The sequence below is a fragment of the Ochotona princeps genome, chromosome 6 (genome assembly GCF_030435755.1).
Source record: "Ochotona princeps isolate mOchPri1 chromosome 6, mOchPri1.hap1, whole genome shotgun sequence".
NCBI classification, from domain to species: Eukaryota; Metazoa; Chordata; class Mammalia; order Lagomorpha; family Ochotonidae; genus Ochotona; species Ochotona princeps.
The window spans coordinates 18,836,001-18,854,456 of NC_080837.1; the positions used below are offsets into that span (position 1 = coordinate 18,836,001).

General features: G+C 44.3%; 1 protein-coding gene across 4 annotated transcripts in view; it reads right to left on the reverse strand.

The window, feature by feature from the left end:
• The window catches only part of TLN2 (talin 2), a 462,999-nt gene that overhangs the window by 129,431 nt on the left and 315,112 nt on the right, over positions 1 to 18,456 (reverse strand). For all 4 annotated transcript variants that reach the window (XM_058665748.1, XM_058665745.1, XM_058665746.1 and 1 more), the window contains 7 exons: positions 17,728 to 17,841; positions 15,410 to 15,518; positions 13,931 to 14,139; positions 13,239 to 13,337; positions 7,610 to 7,777; positions 6,382 to 6,676; positions 3,212 to 3,378 (listed from right to left, as the gene is read on the reverse strand). In XM_058665748.1, coding sequence (XP_058521731.1) covers positions 3,212 to 3,378; positions 6,382 to 6,676; positions 7,610 to 7,777; positions 13,239 to 13,337; positions 13,931 to 14,139; positions 15,410 to 15,518; positions 17,728 to 17,841 — 1,161 coding nt within the window. The remainder of the gene's footprint in view (positions 1 to 3,211; positions 3,379 to 6,381; positions 6,677 to 7,609; positions 7,778 to 13,238; positions 13,338 to 13,930; positions 14,140 to 15,409; positions 15,519 to 17,727; positions 17,842 to 18,456) is intronic.

The following is an 18,456-nucleotide window of genomic DNA, read 5'->3' on the forward strand; positions in this document are numbered from 1 at the left end:
GGCTGGGTGTGTGTGTGTGTGTGGTGGGTAGGGGGTGGAGAGAACAGGGACCCTATGAGAATGCCACCCAAAAAGATGGTGAGAATACACAGTTAAGGCAAGACCATATGTAGAAACCTCAACCCTACAGAGCCTATCTGGAAAGCAGAACAGAGCTGAGATTTCAATGCAATGGGCTGAGTAGACAAAGCTGAAATCCTTGACCTAGGAGCGGGTGTGAAGGAAGGCACAGGTACGCCACAACACGGTGTTCCATCGGCCCTTGACTACATTGCTTTAGAAGAAAGTTTCTTAGTACTCTCAGGTTTTACTTAGATACGTAGGATTCTCAAGTAGGATAAAGCTAAAAGGAACATAGCGAGAGGAGACAATTTTATTGCCTAATCATTCAACCAAGGCTTAAGGCCCATCCAGGCTTCCTCTCCCACCTATCATAAAAGCAGTTATGAAAACTTTTCTCACAGACCTGGATGTGTTGCCCTCAGTGCTTGGTGAATACAAATCAACACACTTCTTTCTAAGAACATTGTAGGGCAATATTTTCTTGCAAGGCAGTGAAGATAGCAGAGAGAAGCTCGCTGATTTATCGGAAATCAATTCTCTCAATGTCTAGATTTTCCAAATGGCCCATTTGTCAAATTTACCAATTTACAAGAACCTATTTCTCTCAGCTATTTGTGAAAGTTACAGCAATTCATACTGTATGGAAAGGTTTTAACACCCATGTCAAAATTACTTTGAATATCCTCTCTGAATAGAACCTTCTGGTCTTACACCACCTGTTTATAGTTACCTGGATTTCATGTTTCCAGCAATTACAAGTCTCTTGTCTGCATTTCAATTGTGAAATGACTAGGTCCTTTTTATATTCTTTAGGAAGTTCACAGAAGTCATTTTACTTTTTCGCATCAGCAGGTATTTTTTTATGCTATGCCTTCATTGACACCTTGAGTAGAACATGAGCTTAATTTTGTGTTTCAAGCAGTAGCAAACAAAACACTTTACAAGATTTGGACTCTCTGGGTCTTCCTCCCAAACCCTTCTTCATGATAAATGTTGATCAGATATAAGAGTCTTTGAAAAATCCACGGGAAACATGCACAGATTAAAAAAAAAAATCTTGTACCATAATTAACCTTTTTTATTCTATGAGGCTTTGTACTTTACATGGCTGGATATTTACTGATGATGAAAATTTTTTCTACATATTAACTATATCCTTTGAAAATCTAGGCATCACACATTCATTAGCTGTCAACAAAATTCAGCAAAATCAATACAACAAAGTCACAACTTTCAATTGTGAGATGTGTGAGATAGCTATGTGTGAACATGGAAGAAGAAAGAAGGGGAATGATGGTAAAATCCTTAGAAACTTATCAACTAGCATACAGAACCATAATAAGTATTTTTGGTTGTCTGACCAGTCCCTAACTCTTCCTTTCTCCTCCTACCCCAAGGAACATCACTAAGAACTCTATTCCTCAGGAGACAGACACGGTATTAGGGTCAATGAAGCAGCTCTGCATCATTACTGCACATCACGACCCACATATAGGGGGTCCACATACAGGCAGGCACCGCTTAGCAACAGGGATGCCCCCTGAGAACTGTGATTTTGGCACATTTTGTTGCGCCCATCCACAGACTGTAAAGTAAGATGTCTGTGCCCCACTAGGCCTAAGGGTCTCAGCACATGGCTCAGGGTTGACGGAACCATCACCATGCTGCTGTCTGGCTTGTGTTTGCATGCGCTCCTCTACCACACTGCTGAAGGCCTGGGAGGGGTGGAGATGTTTAATCACTCTCACATAAACAGAAATGAACTCAGCATGTTATGCTGAGGGGAGACTAAGAAAGGAGGTTTTTATTTTCCTTTTGTATACTTATTTGTATATTCTATGAATTCTATGAGAAACATATGCTGGATGCATATTTTAAAAAGCATAAAGACTATGCTCTTATCCATTCAAAACAGCTCTCAGGTATGCAGGATATGCTGCAGGACTCTTAACTCTCTGTGTCTGTCTGTCTGTCTGTCTCACACAATCTTCCTGATGTCTTCATGAATGGAAATATCTGCGGGGAGGAACAAGGCCTGTGCACTCCAATGTGTTTCACAGGGGACAGTGAAAGACTTTGGTTAAGAATCACTGGCGGGTCCAGAGAGATAGCCTAGTGCATGTGCCAGGATCCTATATGGGAATGTGTCTTGGCAGCTTCACTTCCCATCCAGTTCCTGGCTTGTGGCCTGGGAAAGCAGTAGAAGATGACCCAAAGCCTTGGGAACCCGCACCCTTGTGGGACTCCAAGAGGGAGCTCCTAGCTCTTGGTTTCAGATTGGCTCAGCCCGGGCTGTTGTGGCCACTTGTGGAGTGAATCAGTGAATGGAAGATCTTTCTCTGCGCATGTTCTTCTCTCCATAAACCTGACTTTCCAATAAAAATAAAATAAATCTTAAAAACAACAACAACAATGAATCACTGGCTATTAGAAACATCGTGCTATAGCACAGATGTCAGAAAAGCACAAAGCTGCCTCTTAGTTCTACTCAAATCTTTATACAGCTTGAACAGTTCTAATTCAAAAATGCCAAATCCAAAATGCTCTGAAATCTAGAACTTTCTGAGTGCTAACCAGATGTTCAAAAGTTTTAGATATTTGCATTAGGAATGCTTATTCAGTTAAGTTTATGCAGATACTCTAAAAACCACAAAAATCCTACATTGCATTTCTGAGCTCAAACATTTTGCATAAAGATGCTCATTTTATATACTATTTAAATTGCCTATAGGGATTTTTAAGAACAGTGAGGTAGGAACCATTCTATTATGCATCATCTTGGTGGGGGGTTGATAAGTCACGTGGAAGATACTTTTGGGAAGACAGAAGGTACAGGTTAACTCACCACTAGAAATCCCTGGGTTAAGGTAATTAGCCCATTCCATTAATCCAATGGTTATGACCCAATAGAAAAAGACAACCGTGGCCAGGCAGGAGGCTGGAGCTTTGCTGAGCTGGCAGTATTGCCCAGATGAGATTTCCTGCTATGCTCAACAACTTACTCTGTAACATGCTGCATGGTTGCATGGGTTTTTAAAAAACCCAAACACACACTTGGCTGAACATCTGCCTTCTATCCTGCAGGTACCTTCCAAACTCAGACACTTCACAGCGTTCACTTTTCAAATCAACCACTCCAACAGAATACCTTGGCGGCTTCCACCATGCGAGCAGTGGAGTCAGCCAAGAGCTTGGCTGCTGCCAGGAGTTTCTTTGAGTTCTCCATGTCGATTTCAGCTTCTGCATCTGATCTCATGGCATTGACGAGGTCTGAGGTGGCCTGGGCCAGGACCCGGGCCTGGCGTACCATCTCACCTGTGGGAGACACAGAAGATGTGGCTATTCATCTACTTCCTATAGGATGGGTAGACCTCAGGAGCTAGCATAGTCTTGTCATCCTTATTATTTCCCAGGCAAGTAAGACAGAGAGAGCTGAACCCCCACAGTGTATGCCTTAGCAAGGTACCCAAACCAGACTCAAGACCAAAACTATGTGATTTGGCTGCAAGGAGGGCACTTTCAGATACATTCAAGCCCAAACAGCAAAGAATGAAGGATAACTATGACCCAAGGAGCCGAAGAACACTCTGTAAAGAGAGGTAGAGAATAAATAATGCAGATTCATTTTTAGTAAATATTTTGGAAATGTAGGTGGGATGGGTGTCTGTTACAGTGGTTAAGACCTCGCCTAAATTCAAGTACCAGTTCTACTCCCAAGTCCAGCTTCCTACTAGGCAGGGGTGATGGCTTAAGAACATGCATCCCTGCCACTCATTTAGGAGACCTTGATGGAGTTCCAGGCTCCTGCCTTTTTCCTGGCCTTGCCCTGGTCTTGTAGAACTCTGGGAAATAAATCAGTGGATGGTTCTGTCTTTATAGTAAGTTGAAAATATTGTTTACCTTACTTTGAGAATTATAGAAAATCCCCTTACAAACTCTTTGAAGAACAGTTATAGGAATAGATATTTCCAGGTTGGATTAATTTTTATGCTACCTAGTACCACATGAACAGTATTGCATGAACCACTGCATTTGTGCCGCATGGTTGTCACCAGAGGAACACAAACCCCGGATTCATGTTCATACACTCACCAGTTTTCTCTATCACATTTTTCTTTGCTTACTCTTCTTTTCAGCCTTGGTTTTGTTCCTGCATTACTAATTTCTTAATTGTAGTGTGCCTGTGATTTTATTAAAATCTCTTTCAATTTCCTTCTGGAAGTGAGAGGAGTATGATCATCAACATTAAATTTAAAACTACTCAGATAAATGGGATTCTTTCTTCTCCCAAAGATCTAGTGACAGGAAGCTGAAGTACTACAACCTGAAGGTAGAAGAGAAAAGCTCTTACTGAAATAAAAATGTGCTGAACTCAGTGTGCTGTCCTGTATTGGATTGTGGGCATCAGCAGAAAATCAATGAAATCCAAATCCTGTCCATAGCCTAGTTCACAGTCATGTCCCAGTGCTGACCTCCTGGCTCTGACAAATACACTCTGCATTAGGACATCAGAAATGAAGGAAACAGGCAAAAGGACTTGGGAATACTTGGTGCTCCCCTCTGCAGCTTCTCTGTAAGTATGAATTATTCCAGGATAAAAGCTTAGTTAAAAAAAAAACAAAAAAAATCATAATATGCAGATCAATCCTACCTTCCTAAATTAAATCACCTAAGAAGGACACCGAAGGGTATGAGGCAATTTTATTTAACAAAAAACTCATTATTCACCATTGTTGTGTGCTGGGGAGGAAGTAGGAAAACAGACTTTTCAGAAGTGAAAACTCTGGATCTTTTCTGGAGATTCCATAAAAATGTTTGAAATACAAAATGCATGTACCTATCTGACCAGCAATTTCACTGAAAGAAATTTACACATTGATTTCAGAAAGTAAACAAAGATATTTTTACAAGATTGCCTATTCTGATATCATTCTTTTTTGCAAATGCAAAATACACAGTAAATAACTTGCAGATCACCTAAATGTCCTTTTCAAGTAACTAGCTAAGTAAATTCTGATGCTTCCAAAAGTAGAATACTATGCTGTCATTAAACAGATCACCATATAGGTGTAGATGAAAAACATCCCAGAGACTCACGAGGTAAGAAATGTTATAAAATATCAATAGAGGGGCTGGCATTGTAGTGTAACAGGCTGGAGCTAATTGGTTGGAGTCCCAGCTACTCCACTTTCAATCTAGCTCCATGTTAATGCTCCCAGGAAAGCAGTGGAAGATGGCCCAAGCATCTGGGACTCGGACATCCACGTGGGAGACCAGAATGAAGCTCTTCATCTCTGGTTATGGTCTGGGCCAGCCCTGGCCATCACGGCCATTTGAGGACTGAATCGGGGTATAAGATCTCTCTGACACTCCCATCTTTCTGTAACTCTTTCAAAGGAACAAAGCTTAAAATAATAAACTGTTTTTAAAAAGTTTGCATTAATGTGCCTTATAGCACAACTCTATAAAAAGCCAAAAGGTATCGGTATCCCTTACACACAGCCCTAGCGAGGTTAACATTTCCTGGTCAGTGGTAAGTGGTAAGTTCTGGGGGACAGCACAGCAGCACAGTGCTGGGTGGGTTGACTGACTTTCCAAATAACAGGCTGAAAAGCTAAGTCTACTTTGACTGGTGATGTTCTGATACCTTAACAATCCGTTCTGCTAGGGAGACATGATCCTCCAGGGTTAGCCAACTCACAAACAAGGGGCCCAGTCAGGAGTATGCCTTTGACATGCAAAACAAATATCTGGCCTACAGCCATCTACGTCTCTCTGACCCAGACACCCCAGGAGCCAAGACTCCCCCCACCCTGTCACAGGTAATTTTGTGAGTGACCACCTGTGTAACCAAAAAAAAGTTTCAATTCATCAATCTAAGACCATTTACCCAGAAAACTCAAGACAGGCCATGATCTAGGGTGTTCCCCCAACCTATTGCCTCCTGAGTACTCTGGCATCATTCCTGTGACCCCCACATAGTGCAAGGTGATTCTCCTAGAAGACCTGGGAGTAAACGTCCCTCAAGCCTTGCTCCTGGATCTTCCGTGGCAGCTGTGATTCTGTCATTCCTCACCTGACACCTGTACTCCTAGAATAGAAGGGATATGCCAGGCATCTCAACTGTAATGAAAACCCATTGAGAACTCTGCAGAAGCCATTCAGCATGGCCATGTTTGTGATCATCAGGATGTCCCTGATAGAGGCTAATGCACACATGTTGCAGTCAGCAATCCTGGTAGCCTTTACTTTTCCCAGAAACACCTGGCATCAACAACCTACTGTCCCAACCCTGCGTGCCTGCACCCAGTGCCTTACCAGCATCACCCATGGAACTGAAGATACTCTCGGTGACACACATGATAGTGTCAGTGGCCTGGTCGTAGCGGCCGATGGGTTCACCACGGCTGGCAAACTGCCGCACATGCTGCAGGAGGTCGTGCAGGGCCTGGCTGACCACGCTGGCCGCCGCGCTGACCTGTTTCAGCAGCTCGGTGTCAGCCGTGGCAGCCTGGCAGGCGCGGACGCAGTTCTCCACCGAACGGTCCACAAGCTTCCCTGCTTCGATCAGCTGCTCCTGGCACACAGGGGAGCTGATGGTAGGGCTCACCACCTGCAGACAGACGGAAGTGGGGCTTGGGTGCTGCATGGGACCTCAGGCCCTGCCGTGTGCCCAGTAGCTCCCTATTCCACCCCCTAGTAATATCACACTCTGGGCTTCAGTCCCTTGGCAGGGACCCAAGTAGTCCATGACTGAAGTGTCCCAATAGTACCAGCCCACTTTGGTTGTATGATGTCAGCTATCCCGCTGAGATTTTCATCATTCAGGAAGCATGATATTGACTTCTGACTACTCTATTATTTACCAGTGATACAGCCAGTGATATGCAACCTGGAATCCCATCAAGTCCACATGTGCACATCCTACATCTTAACTTTTATCTTCATTGAGGATTCACATATGATGGAGTGGAAAGGGTATCTACAGTTATAAAGACCTGAGTGACAACACCAGTTCTGCCATTTGGTACTCTGATGACGTTAAACTACTTACCAGCATCTCACGGCCCCAGGTTCCCTCTTTAGGTATAACAGTGTGATATATAGGAGGTGGGAGACCACATGAGGTGATGCAGGACACACAGAGGGTGTGCACCTGCCAGTAAGTCCTATCCTCCATCAGACACTGTGCAGTGTAAAAAGGGCCCTGCATACCCCGCAGGTGATTTCTGAGCCCACCATTGGCAAGAATTCTGTGTACAGGTGTAAATGAGACATACCAAGAAGTCTGAATGGCAGGCAGAGCAATTTACATGTAGAAATGGGTTCGAGAAAAGTGCCAACTGCCTGAGGACTTGAGCAAGGAACAAATGATAAAAGTGGAATTAGCTTTCACTAATATCCTATTATGTCACCTCAAAGATAACACCTGAAGCAGGCTGTATGTCTCAGACTGTTTCTGCAATGCTGTTCTTGCTTCTGCCAAATGACAGGCAGATGAGAGCATGTGGCAGCTGGCAGAGGGAAGGAGAGCCATCTGGCTTACCTTGGCACACGCCACAAGCTGGGAGGTGGACAGGGCACACTGAGTGGCAGCAGCGATCACCCTGTTCTGCAGGACAGTATCTTCGGCCACCTGGGCAACATTCTTAGCCTTTAGCACCAACATGGCGGCAGCATTGGCTACAGCCTTGGCCAAGCTCATCAAAACATCCTAAGTGAAGGGAATCAAAGAATATTTACTTTCTTTTTTCTAATAATCCTTCACAGTCTGAATATGAAAATGTATCATCCATCTAAACGTTTTATTAAAATTTCTTTTGATCTTTTTCCTTTGGCACTGTGGAGTAATTCTTTTCATTTATTTTGTGAAATGTCAACTTCTCCTTAGAGATAATTAAGGCAGGCGACTTGCATCCTAATGATATAGTCTCTTATGTATCCATTAAGCAGCATAGGCTGAAATCTAAACCAGGCTATTTGAGGGAAGGGTTTTTATTGTAACCACTAATTCACATTCACGCACTCATCCAACACAGAGTCTTGACCAGGTCTCCAGAGTGTGTGGTGGACGCTAGGGATGGAAAGAAATAAAAAACACATCCAGATGCCGCAAACACCACATGTTGTAGCAAGGCTGCAATTCATGACCTCCAAGTGAACATGCTCCACTATGACTCACACATTTATCTTTAGAATTTCTCCTTTGCAGAAGGATGTACGTTATCCTCAGAAATCCAATCGCATCTCTGCCTCCAGAGGGCAACATTGGACGTGCACAGAGAGATGGCCCCAGCACCAACAGCTCAACAACCACAGGATGTTCTGGAGATAAATTCATCTGAGCTTTCTGGATAGGCGTTAACTTATTATGCAGAGAGCAAAGGAATCCTACATAAATAAACCAGCTACAAGACTACCTGATCATAGAGCTCAGTGTCTTCAAAGATCAGTGCCCACCCGCTGGTTCTAATCCCGGCAGCTCCACTTCCTCTCAGTCTCTCCTCCTCTCAGTGTATCTGACTTTGTAATAAAAACAAAATAAATCTTAAAAAAAAAAAAAAAAAAGATCAGTGCCCACTCCAACTCCTGGAAATGGCATGATGTTTGCAGAAGGGAGCATGCTTTGATTTAGCCAACCTGAACTGTCTTCCGTCTGTCTGACCTGAAGATTCACCTCTGGTGCATTTAAATTTGCTTTTAGTTTCCCTATTAAAACAGGCTGATTTGATTTGGAAATGTCTTCCCAAACATTGGAGCCATCTTTATTTTAAAAACAAAATAGGTCCAGGCTTTTCCTCCAGGGGAAGCATTGTAACCAGTTTTTATTCATTCATCAGGTAATAAAAAGCACTTTGGATTCTTACACAAAGGGCACTACTAGAGTCTTCAGAAGACTAAAACTTATGAGAAGACAACTGGAAAGTATTCAGCCGGCATGATTTAACAGAGCTAACAGGACATGCAATCTAGGCAGATCAAAAGTCCAAGAATCCAATATGTAAGCTGATTTTAAGAAGGACAAGAACTGGGTCTGGCATGATAGCCTAGTGGCTAAAGTCCTCGCCTTGCACAAACCAGGATCCCATATGGTCGCCGGTTCTAATCCCGGCAGCCCTGCTTCCCATCTAGCTCCCTGCTTGTGGCCTGGGAAAGCAGTCAAGGACGGCCCAAAGCCGTAGGACCCTGCATCCGTGTGGGAGACCCAGAAGAGGCTCTTGAGTTTGGATCGGCTCAGCTCCGGCCATTGTGGCTGTTTGGGCAGTGAACAGGTGGACAGAAGATCTTCTTCTCTGTCTCTTCTCCTCTCTGTATATCTGATTTTCCAATAAAAATAAACAAATCTTTTTAAAAAAAAGGCAAGAACTAAATCTTTAGGGAACAGTTCAGTCTGATCGTTTTTGGATATGTGGATGGTCTGATCAAAGGGAAAAATAAACCCTGTGGTACCAACACTGGATAATGCCTTCATCTGTCACATGGTTTTAGGGGTTTCTCCCATTACAGGCTGCAGAGCTACAGGCTTGAGACCCTCATCTCAGTGCCAAGTGCAAACATAGCTTGAATGTCATGGCCAAAAAGATTTTCCTTCACTTGTTATGAATCCATCTTTTCAGAGAAGGACTGGGGTTTGGTTATACAGAATCATCATTGTTCTAAAGGGCCTTGTTGAGATCATTCAAAGAAATTTTCAATTAATTTCATCCCCCCCAATCTACATTTAAACCAACAAAAACAAAAATGTGATACTCCAGCTATGGTGGCTGACAAGGCCTTTGTGGACTTTTTCAACAAGACCTGCATTATATAGCCTGCGTAAAACCAATCTTTGTTAATTCTGGGAACATGTGGTACATGGAGAACTCAAGAAAAGCTCTGAGCTAGGACCTGCAAGATTTAGAAAAATACAGCAAGAGATCCAGCAGCAGGAAGCCAGGGTGACCCATGACTGCCTGGGTGGCAGATCACTGCCCTGCCCTGGTCCCAGAGGCCCAACCCAGACAGATACATTTGTGTCAGGCCTTTTGCTGATAAGTAGGACTCCACAGGACCACCACTCAGAACTTACGTCCCCCTGCAGACAGAATAGAAACACATACCAGGAAGCAGAGGATGCTCTCAAAAACACTCCTTCCAAGAATGAAGCCAGCACGTCTCTTAAGGACCTAACTTTGTTCTGAACACTTGGAAGGAAGCAATATTTACACACCTCCCAAGAACAAACCTGGAACATCTCTTAAGGGTCAGATGTAACTTGGTCCTCAACTCTTGGAAGGAAGCAGTAAAGCAGTATGTTTAAAAGACAATTAGTTGACCACCTTAAGATCGGGGAGCCTTATAAACCAGCAGCTGAATCTCCAATGGATGAGCAGGTCATAAGTCTATGCAGAATTACTTGGCTCAATATAAAAATTTGAAGGCCAAGGCAAGGGCAGTTTGGTAACCTGGAGGAGAGTCAGGATGGGGACACAGTAGCTTGGGGCTAGTGGGGTATGCAAGCATTCACACATTCTACAGGTAATTCTGTTCATAGGGAAATTAGTACTGGCCATCTCAGTGTAGGAATGGCTTCCAGGAACGCTCTGTGGGAACTCACTGCTGGATGAAGACACGAATGTGGATGGACTCAATGCCTTAGTGCACTATAGGACATGAATGATGAAGTCTTAGTCCAGAGTGAAACAGCCAAATGGACAGTAAAAGTCACACAAACTTCTGATGGCAATTCAAAATCTCAAGGAAGACTGTATTAAAAGATAAGTTTATTTTGGTACAAAATTTGTGAAATCCATGCACAGGCAGACTGGGTTCTTTAAAAAGTTCTCTTTTATCCCCCTACACAGATATTTAACTGTTTAGAGGTCACATAAAAATCAGTAATTTGCAAGCATGTTTTAAAAGGTCAACACTGGTGAAATTTCTGCCAAAAGAGGTGGCAGCAGAGACCTGGGTCAGAACCACAACCATTATGTGACACTGGATGCCTTGACAAAATTACTTGCACAATCACAGACTTCAAAAGAAGAGCAAAAGCATCATCACACAAGGACATGAGATGCAAGTTAAGCTCATCTTGGCTGCAGCCAGCCCAATCCAGCCCCTGCACCTACCCCTGGGGGCCAAGAACAGAGGCAGACAAGCTGAGATAGTGTCTGAGTCGTGGCCTGATGAAGCTGGCAGTGCATCAAGCCAGCTGTGAACAGCAGCCACAGCTGCTTGGCAGAGCTCAAACAGCACAAGTCCCAGAGATGAAAATGAAAGCCACAGAGAAAGGCGGCCCCAGTGCACTTGTGGTTTTGGATGTGACTCAGAGCTGAGAATCCCCTCTGAATACAAAGCAAGGCCTGTGGGGTGTGTGTGTGTGTGTGTGTGTGTGTGTGTGTGTGTGTGTGTGTCTGAGAGTACGAAGTACACACACTTCCAGACTTACATGTGATGCTATTAAAAACTGCCCCTAACCGTATGACCCAGCTATAGCACTCCTAGGAATATATCCAAAAAACTTGTTTTATGAGAAACCAACATGCACTCCTATGTTCATAGCAGCACAATCAGTAATTGCAAAAGCATGGAAACAACCAAAATGCCCATCACCAGAGGACTGGCTAAGAAAGCTATGGTTCATCTACTCCATGGAATACTACTCAGCTATTAAAAAAAACAAAATGCAGTTCTTTGTAGCCAAATGGGCCAAACTGGAAACCATAATGCTAAGGGAAATGAACCAATCCCAAAAGGTTAGATACCACATGTTTGCCTTAATTTAAGATGATATGATGTTAAGCACAACATGTTATGTTATGGGTATTATGTCATATGTAGTATATAAACTAAAATTGAACTGTGAATGGGGGGTCACAAAAAGTGGTTAAGAAATCACATTTATTTTTAACATGTTGACTGCTCAATACCATGTCAATTGATTCCATAACGATGTTAATTGTTGCAGATGGTATATTAGTGCTTTTATTTAACCGGGATGATGCTCTGCTGTCTCTGCCCTCAGACCAGAGAGGGTCTACCCAATGGGTAGTTGGACTTGACTGGACTATAAGATGTTGGACACTATGCTTGGCATATACTTGCAAAGAGGGAATTTCAACTGAACTTGAACTATGGTTATGCAACAAGGTGGAGGAGCCCACCATGGAGGGGAGGGTGGGGGGAAAATCCCAGATTTTATGTAATTACAACACAATGTAATTTTTTTTTTTTTTTTTTTTTTGGAAAAGTCTTTTATTTTTATGTGTGTTATTATTTTGAACTCTCGATTAAGGAATGTGGGTTGTGTGAGCTTAGATATGTCTACCCACCTAAAATTACCTAGTTTGAATATTTTTATAAACTATCCATAACATGACATTTCTTAATTTTTATTTATGGGGAATGTTTTTAGGGAAATATTCTAATAAAAATAAGTAGATATAGACAGAAAAATCTTATATTTTGGTAACTTTTGTATTATGTTAAGGGGCAGGAAACTTAACACAATGTAATTAATGAATAAATTTAATAAAAAAAAAACTGCCCCTAGGGGCAGCTCTATGGTGTGGGGGTATCACTGTAGCCTGTGACACCAACATCCTATATGGATGCCAGTTTGAGTCTTGGCTGCTCCAATTCTGATCCAGCTCCCTATTAATGCACCTAGGAAGGTAGCGGCAGATGGCCCAAGTACTTCAAAGTCCTGGAAAAAGTTCCAGGCTGCTTGAGAAGTAAACTGGCAGATGGAAGCTCTCTCTCTGTGTGTAACTCTTCCTTTCAAAAAAAAATTAATAAATAGATAATTTGCTTCTAAACAGGTAAAATAAGACTGGCCAAGGATGGATAACTGCAGAATTTGGGTGATACGGACATCATCACAACTTAATATCACAATGTTGTCTACTTTTACGTGAGGAGAACGTTTGATATACAGACACACCCTCAGAAGTGCTAAATAAGGGCTTTTACAAGGATGGTACCAAATGAAAGTGAAATGAAGTTTCCTTTAAAAATGCAATTTTTCAAAAATTTCCAGAAAAATATCCTCCCACTGCCCCCAGGAACACCCACCTCATCCTTACACAAGATAGCTCAAGGAAGACCTGGTGTGTTTTCCATTACTTTTCTAACTGAAGTCTCAACCTTCACTTGGATTGCACTCCATGATCATGAGGCTTTGAATACCTTACCTGGAATCGCTCGTCGGTCTCATTCTCTCCAATCTGTCTCAGGAGGTCCCCGCTGGCCTGTCCGATGCTGCCAGCTGCGGTCAACACCGTCTGCCGGGGCTAGAAACAGAGAACACACCTTGGTTGGAAAGAGTGTATTGCCCTCATAGTGCCACGGGACATGACGGGAAGAAGAGCTCCCTATGGCTAGCTTGTCTCGCAGGAAATGAGAACTCCAGGCAGCCACCAGGGAGGAGACACATACCCAAAGCTCCGCTGAAATCAGAGCAAGGAAACACCCCATCTCATAAACCAGCAACAGGTAAAAACACTAAAGATGTCCCATTAAGAAGCTCATTCAGCTGGTCAAGGCGAGATACACTCTATGGAAACTGCAGTGCAAATGCACATGCTCCTTAAGTGTGCATAAGCCATATGGCTTCAGTTCTTAGGTTTCCATCTAAACTTGTCCCTTTGCCCCTTCACATTCAATGAACCCCAAACGCATGTCCCCTTTATACTAAGGCTCAACAAATCCCAAAGGTTAAACAATAACTTCATATTCAGTTTGACAAACTCCAACTTCTACTATAGGGTGATGGGTCCCATGAAGATAGAAGAAAAAGCTCAGGAAGCCGAGACCCCTCTGTGGACCCCAGAGGACTACACCTGTCTCCTCTGAGCCTGAATCTGGGCTGGCCCCCAGAGCTCACCTCTCCAGAAGTTGGCTGCACAGCTTTTAGCAAGTCTGACACAGCCCCAGCAAGGGTCCTGGCTGCTCGCATCAAGTCCTCACCACTGCCCACTTCGTCATCCATGAGGGCTGCCAGCAGCTTCACGCCCTTGGACATTTCCGTAAGGTTGGAAGAAATTGTGGTGATAGCACATCCCACAGCTGTGTAGTCAGTGTCTGCGGGGTCACCTGGGGCAGAGAAGGACCATTGCCATCAAAGGAGGAGGGGCCAGGAGGGGTGAGGATGGAGTGGTCCTGATGAGAATTTGCATAGCCACACTGTGGCCTGGACTCACCCCCCAGCTTTGGGCAGGACTCAGACCCAAAGCTGTGCTGGAGCACAGGGATGGGGACTGCTGTCTGTTTCTGTCCATTCTTCCTGGGTGTTGGGCCCAGTGGTTAAGACAGCAGTTAAAATACCCGCCACAGGTCCCCGTCAGAGAACCTAGGTTGGATTCCTGATCCCAGCTCCCAACTCCAGCCTCCTATTGACAAAGACTCAGAAGGGATTGCTTGAGTAATCAGATTCCTGCCCCAAATTGAGGATACGTAGATTGCGTTTCCAGCACCAGGCTTTGGTGCCAGCTTGGGACCACTGTAAAAATTTGGGGCATGAACCAGCAGATAAGAGCTCTGTTTCTCAAATTCAACAAATAAACAAACAAAAAATCCTTTCACCTGCCCTGCAGGCTTCACATGATGATTCAAATTCCAAAGGAAGCCTCAACATCTCTGGCCCTTTTCAAGAGAACCCTGTGAGCAGGAGCTAGCTGAGCTCCTGGCTCTAACTCGAAAGAGTCAGCTGGAAAGTCATGTCATGCCAGAAGCTGGCACTGCTGGATGAGACCCAGGTGGGAGACCCAGGGGACCATCCTGTTTATTCACAACCATGGTCAGACCAGAAGCTCCCAGGATCCTTACCAGGCAGAATACTGAGAACAACTATGTCTGTGTTTTTTTTTAAATAGTTTTAATTTTAACATGTTTTCATTTGAAGGAGACAAAGTTAGACTCCCACCACTGATTCACACTTAAAATGGCCACAATGTCTGAAGCTGGGCCAAAGCTACAACTTGGAAACTCAATCCAGGTTTCCCACATAGGTAGCAGGCACCCAATTACTTGAGTCATCATATGCCACATGCCAAGGTCTGCCTGGAAGGAAGCTGAAATTGCAAGCCAGGGCTAGAAACTGAAGTCAGGTACTCCGATGTAAGATGTGGGCATTTTAGCTGCTAGGCCAAATGCCTGCCACCACAAATACTTTGTACTGATGATGCATGATAAAAATGAAAATGAATGTGATACTCCTTCTATGTCTCCTGGGTCAAGGGGAGAAAATGCCTGAAGCACTCCGAGTACCTACAAATATATTCTCCTCTCATAATAGAAAAAATCTGTTGTTTCAATCAAACCCCCAATCCCAGCCACAACACACCACAAATCCTCAGGGACTTACCAGCCGTGAGGTTAACAACTGAAGCCGTTCCAGCTGTGATAGCATCGACTTGAGAATGGATTTCATGTTTGGATTCGTCAACTTTGTTCTGAACCCATACCCTTGATGCCTGCAAAGCCAGACATGAGCATGATACCACCACGGCTCGGAATTCCTTGGGAGTCCAGAGACGTCCCACCACAAGCGACCAGCAGCATATGAGCTGTGCTCCTCTCACAGAGCGGACACTTCAGGGGCCCCTGAACCTCCCAAAACAATATCCTTAACAGGTCTCCGGCTCATTAATCAGAGAAAGTGCAGGGCATTCAAAATCTCCCTGGGTCTTATCCTTATTACCACTATTTTCAGCTTTTAAGATCACAGGTAGAAAAACTGTCAAGAGCTTTATTTAGTAAGCTCAACTGGAGAAGAATGACAAGAAGGGGTAGAGGAATCTATGCCCCATCATAATCATACTGCAAATCAACACCACCAGTTATTGTAAATTTTCACCTTGTGTGTTAGGGGGCTGGGTTAGAATTGGGGTGCTTCAGCTCACAGGGATTCTCATCCATGCAGAGAGTGTCTCTGTTTTCTTTTCTTTTTTTCTTCTTTTTCTTTCTTTCTTTTTTGAGTGTCTCTTGTTTTCAACAAGCATCACCCTCAACATGAAGAAATGCCTTGTTCATATGCATGTGGCACCTTTTCTGGCAGGATTGAGTGATGGCCCAGGCCTCGCATTCTGGATTGGGCTCTGTCACTAACAACTGACATGAGCTTAGACACATTCTATCCAGGTCCTTATTGGAATTCCATTATTTTTTTAAAAAAAAAAAAACTTTTCCAGCTCCCACAGTTTGTTTCTTTGAACCTATAAATAGCCAATCCTCTGCTTTCTGGCCCTGCAGGAGGTAGATACTCAGAGACCACTTACACTAATGATGATGACCCAATGCTGGGGTACTGTTTCCCCAAATATCCTCCAACAGAGATCTAAATCCAGCAGGTGCATGGTACTAGGAATAGCTTATAGCATTCTAGTTCTCTGAAAAATGGTAAAGCAGGTGTGTGAAACCCAAATATTTTGAAACAATCTAATGGGTTCATTATGGGAGTATGCCCATAATAGATTTTTCACTGTGAAGTTCATTAAAAGCTCAGTATTGAATGATTTCAGGGTCCTGAGAGCAACAGCACTGGGGATACCAGCAACTTTGGTACCCCAAAGCATGCAAATAAACAAACTCCAGGGGAATCTATCTGGAGGATGGTTGAGCTGGCTGCAGCAGATGAACACAAATGGGATATTGCAATTCCGGCTCCTCTGATGGGACTTGTCAGTCCTATAGCAGTGGTTTGCAACCCTGCCTGTCCATCATAATCTCCTGGGGAGGACAGAAAAACATGAATAGATGTCCCCTCCCATTTCTTGGTCTGAGCCAGGGTCTCTGGCTTTGTAAAGCTTCTCAAAGGAGTCTGGTGTACAGAAAAAGGATTAGAGTGACAGCATTAGCCAGTGCTTCCTATACAAAAGAGCTGGGACTTAGCTACACTGTGGGCTCGCTCAGCTGTCTGGGTAAGGCTGTGGTTCTTCTGCCACCCCCAGGATCCAAGGCTCTGCCTATGCTGCTGGCTTAGGGACCACAGTTTGGAATGGTGAGGAGCTAGACAATTTCAGGTGGCAGGAACTACAAAAAGGTCTCTGGGCCACATCCCCTGCCCCATGGGAAAGTACAACGGCACTAATCCAGCAGTTCTCAAAGGTCAGATCCCAGACAGGCAGCTCCAGCCTCTCCTGGCGTTTCCGTACAAACGCACAGCCTCAGGTCTCAACCCAGATCCACTGAGTCAGAAAGAATGGGGACAGCACCCAGCAGTGTGTGCTTAACAGGTCCTGCAGGGGATTCTGATGCATGCTAAAGTTAAAGAACCACTGATGGTAATAAAATAACTGCTCATACTTGTTGACTTTTTCAGTCAATGCAGGTGCTATGGTAAAAATGCTATCCATGATTAGAACCTGACACCTCTAAGTGATGGATGACAAAGCAGAGGCTTCAAGAGGGTAAGGTGCCTGGGTTCACACAGCCAGTAACAACAGAACTGGAACTGGACCCCACAACCTAAGATTCTATACAGTTCAAGCTGTCAGCCCCCAAGAGACATGGCCCATGGCAGCAAGCATTCTAGTGGGTCTCTTCCTGGAGGCACAACCAGCAGGAAGCACTCAACAGCTTGCTGGAGGTAGGGATCCACTTAGTTGAGCACAGACTGAGTGCCCAGCTCTATTTTCTGCCTAGGGTGGAGACATGCAATGAAAACTGCTCAATGGGACTTACCATATCCTGACCTAGAGGTGGCAGCGAGTCGAGTTCACCAAGGTCATCCTGAGCCTGCTGGACAGCGTGCATGCTTGTGTTGATGGTGCCCATCAGGGCCTGCTGTGCTGAAGTCTGCAAAGGTGGAACACAGGTTACGTGCACTCTCCCAGGACAACCCTGGCTCTCTGCACACAGCACAGCCCAATTTGACCCTGAGTTTGAGACACAGCAGCCCAGCATTGAGCTCAAAGGGCAGCCATACCACCTCCCATTTCAACACAGGGGCTAGAAATAGACATGGCATTGTATTAATAGTACGCAATAGGAAGGTGATTGCAAGTGGCGTTCTAATCAGACAAGTGTGCACAGCCTAATTAAGCTGCCAGGGAGGCTCAGAAGGGTCTATTTAGGGGGGGGGATGGGAGTTCAGGGGGAGTACTGGCGCTATCTGGTTCTTGAGTATTAAGGACAAAAGATTTGATGCCCAGGAGTTTGTGGGTATTAATGGGAATGCTTCTGCTAAACATGTGAAGATCCCACCCAAAGCAACAGACAGGGAGTTTTGAGCATCCCAAACACTCTTGCATGAGAACATGGGATTTCCAAGGTAGAGAGGGGAATTGGACGGGACACACCAGCAGTCCATGACTGCATGGCTGAAGAGTCAGGACTGTTGGTCTATTTCTCAGACTTTCAGAGTGGGGTCTGGGCCAGGCAAGCTTGAGGTTGTAAAGGCAGAGGAGCAGG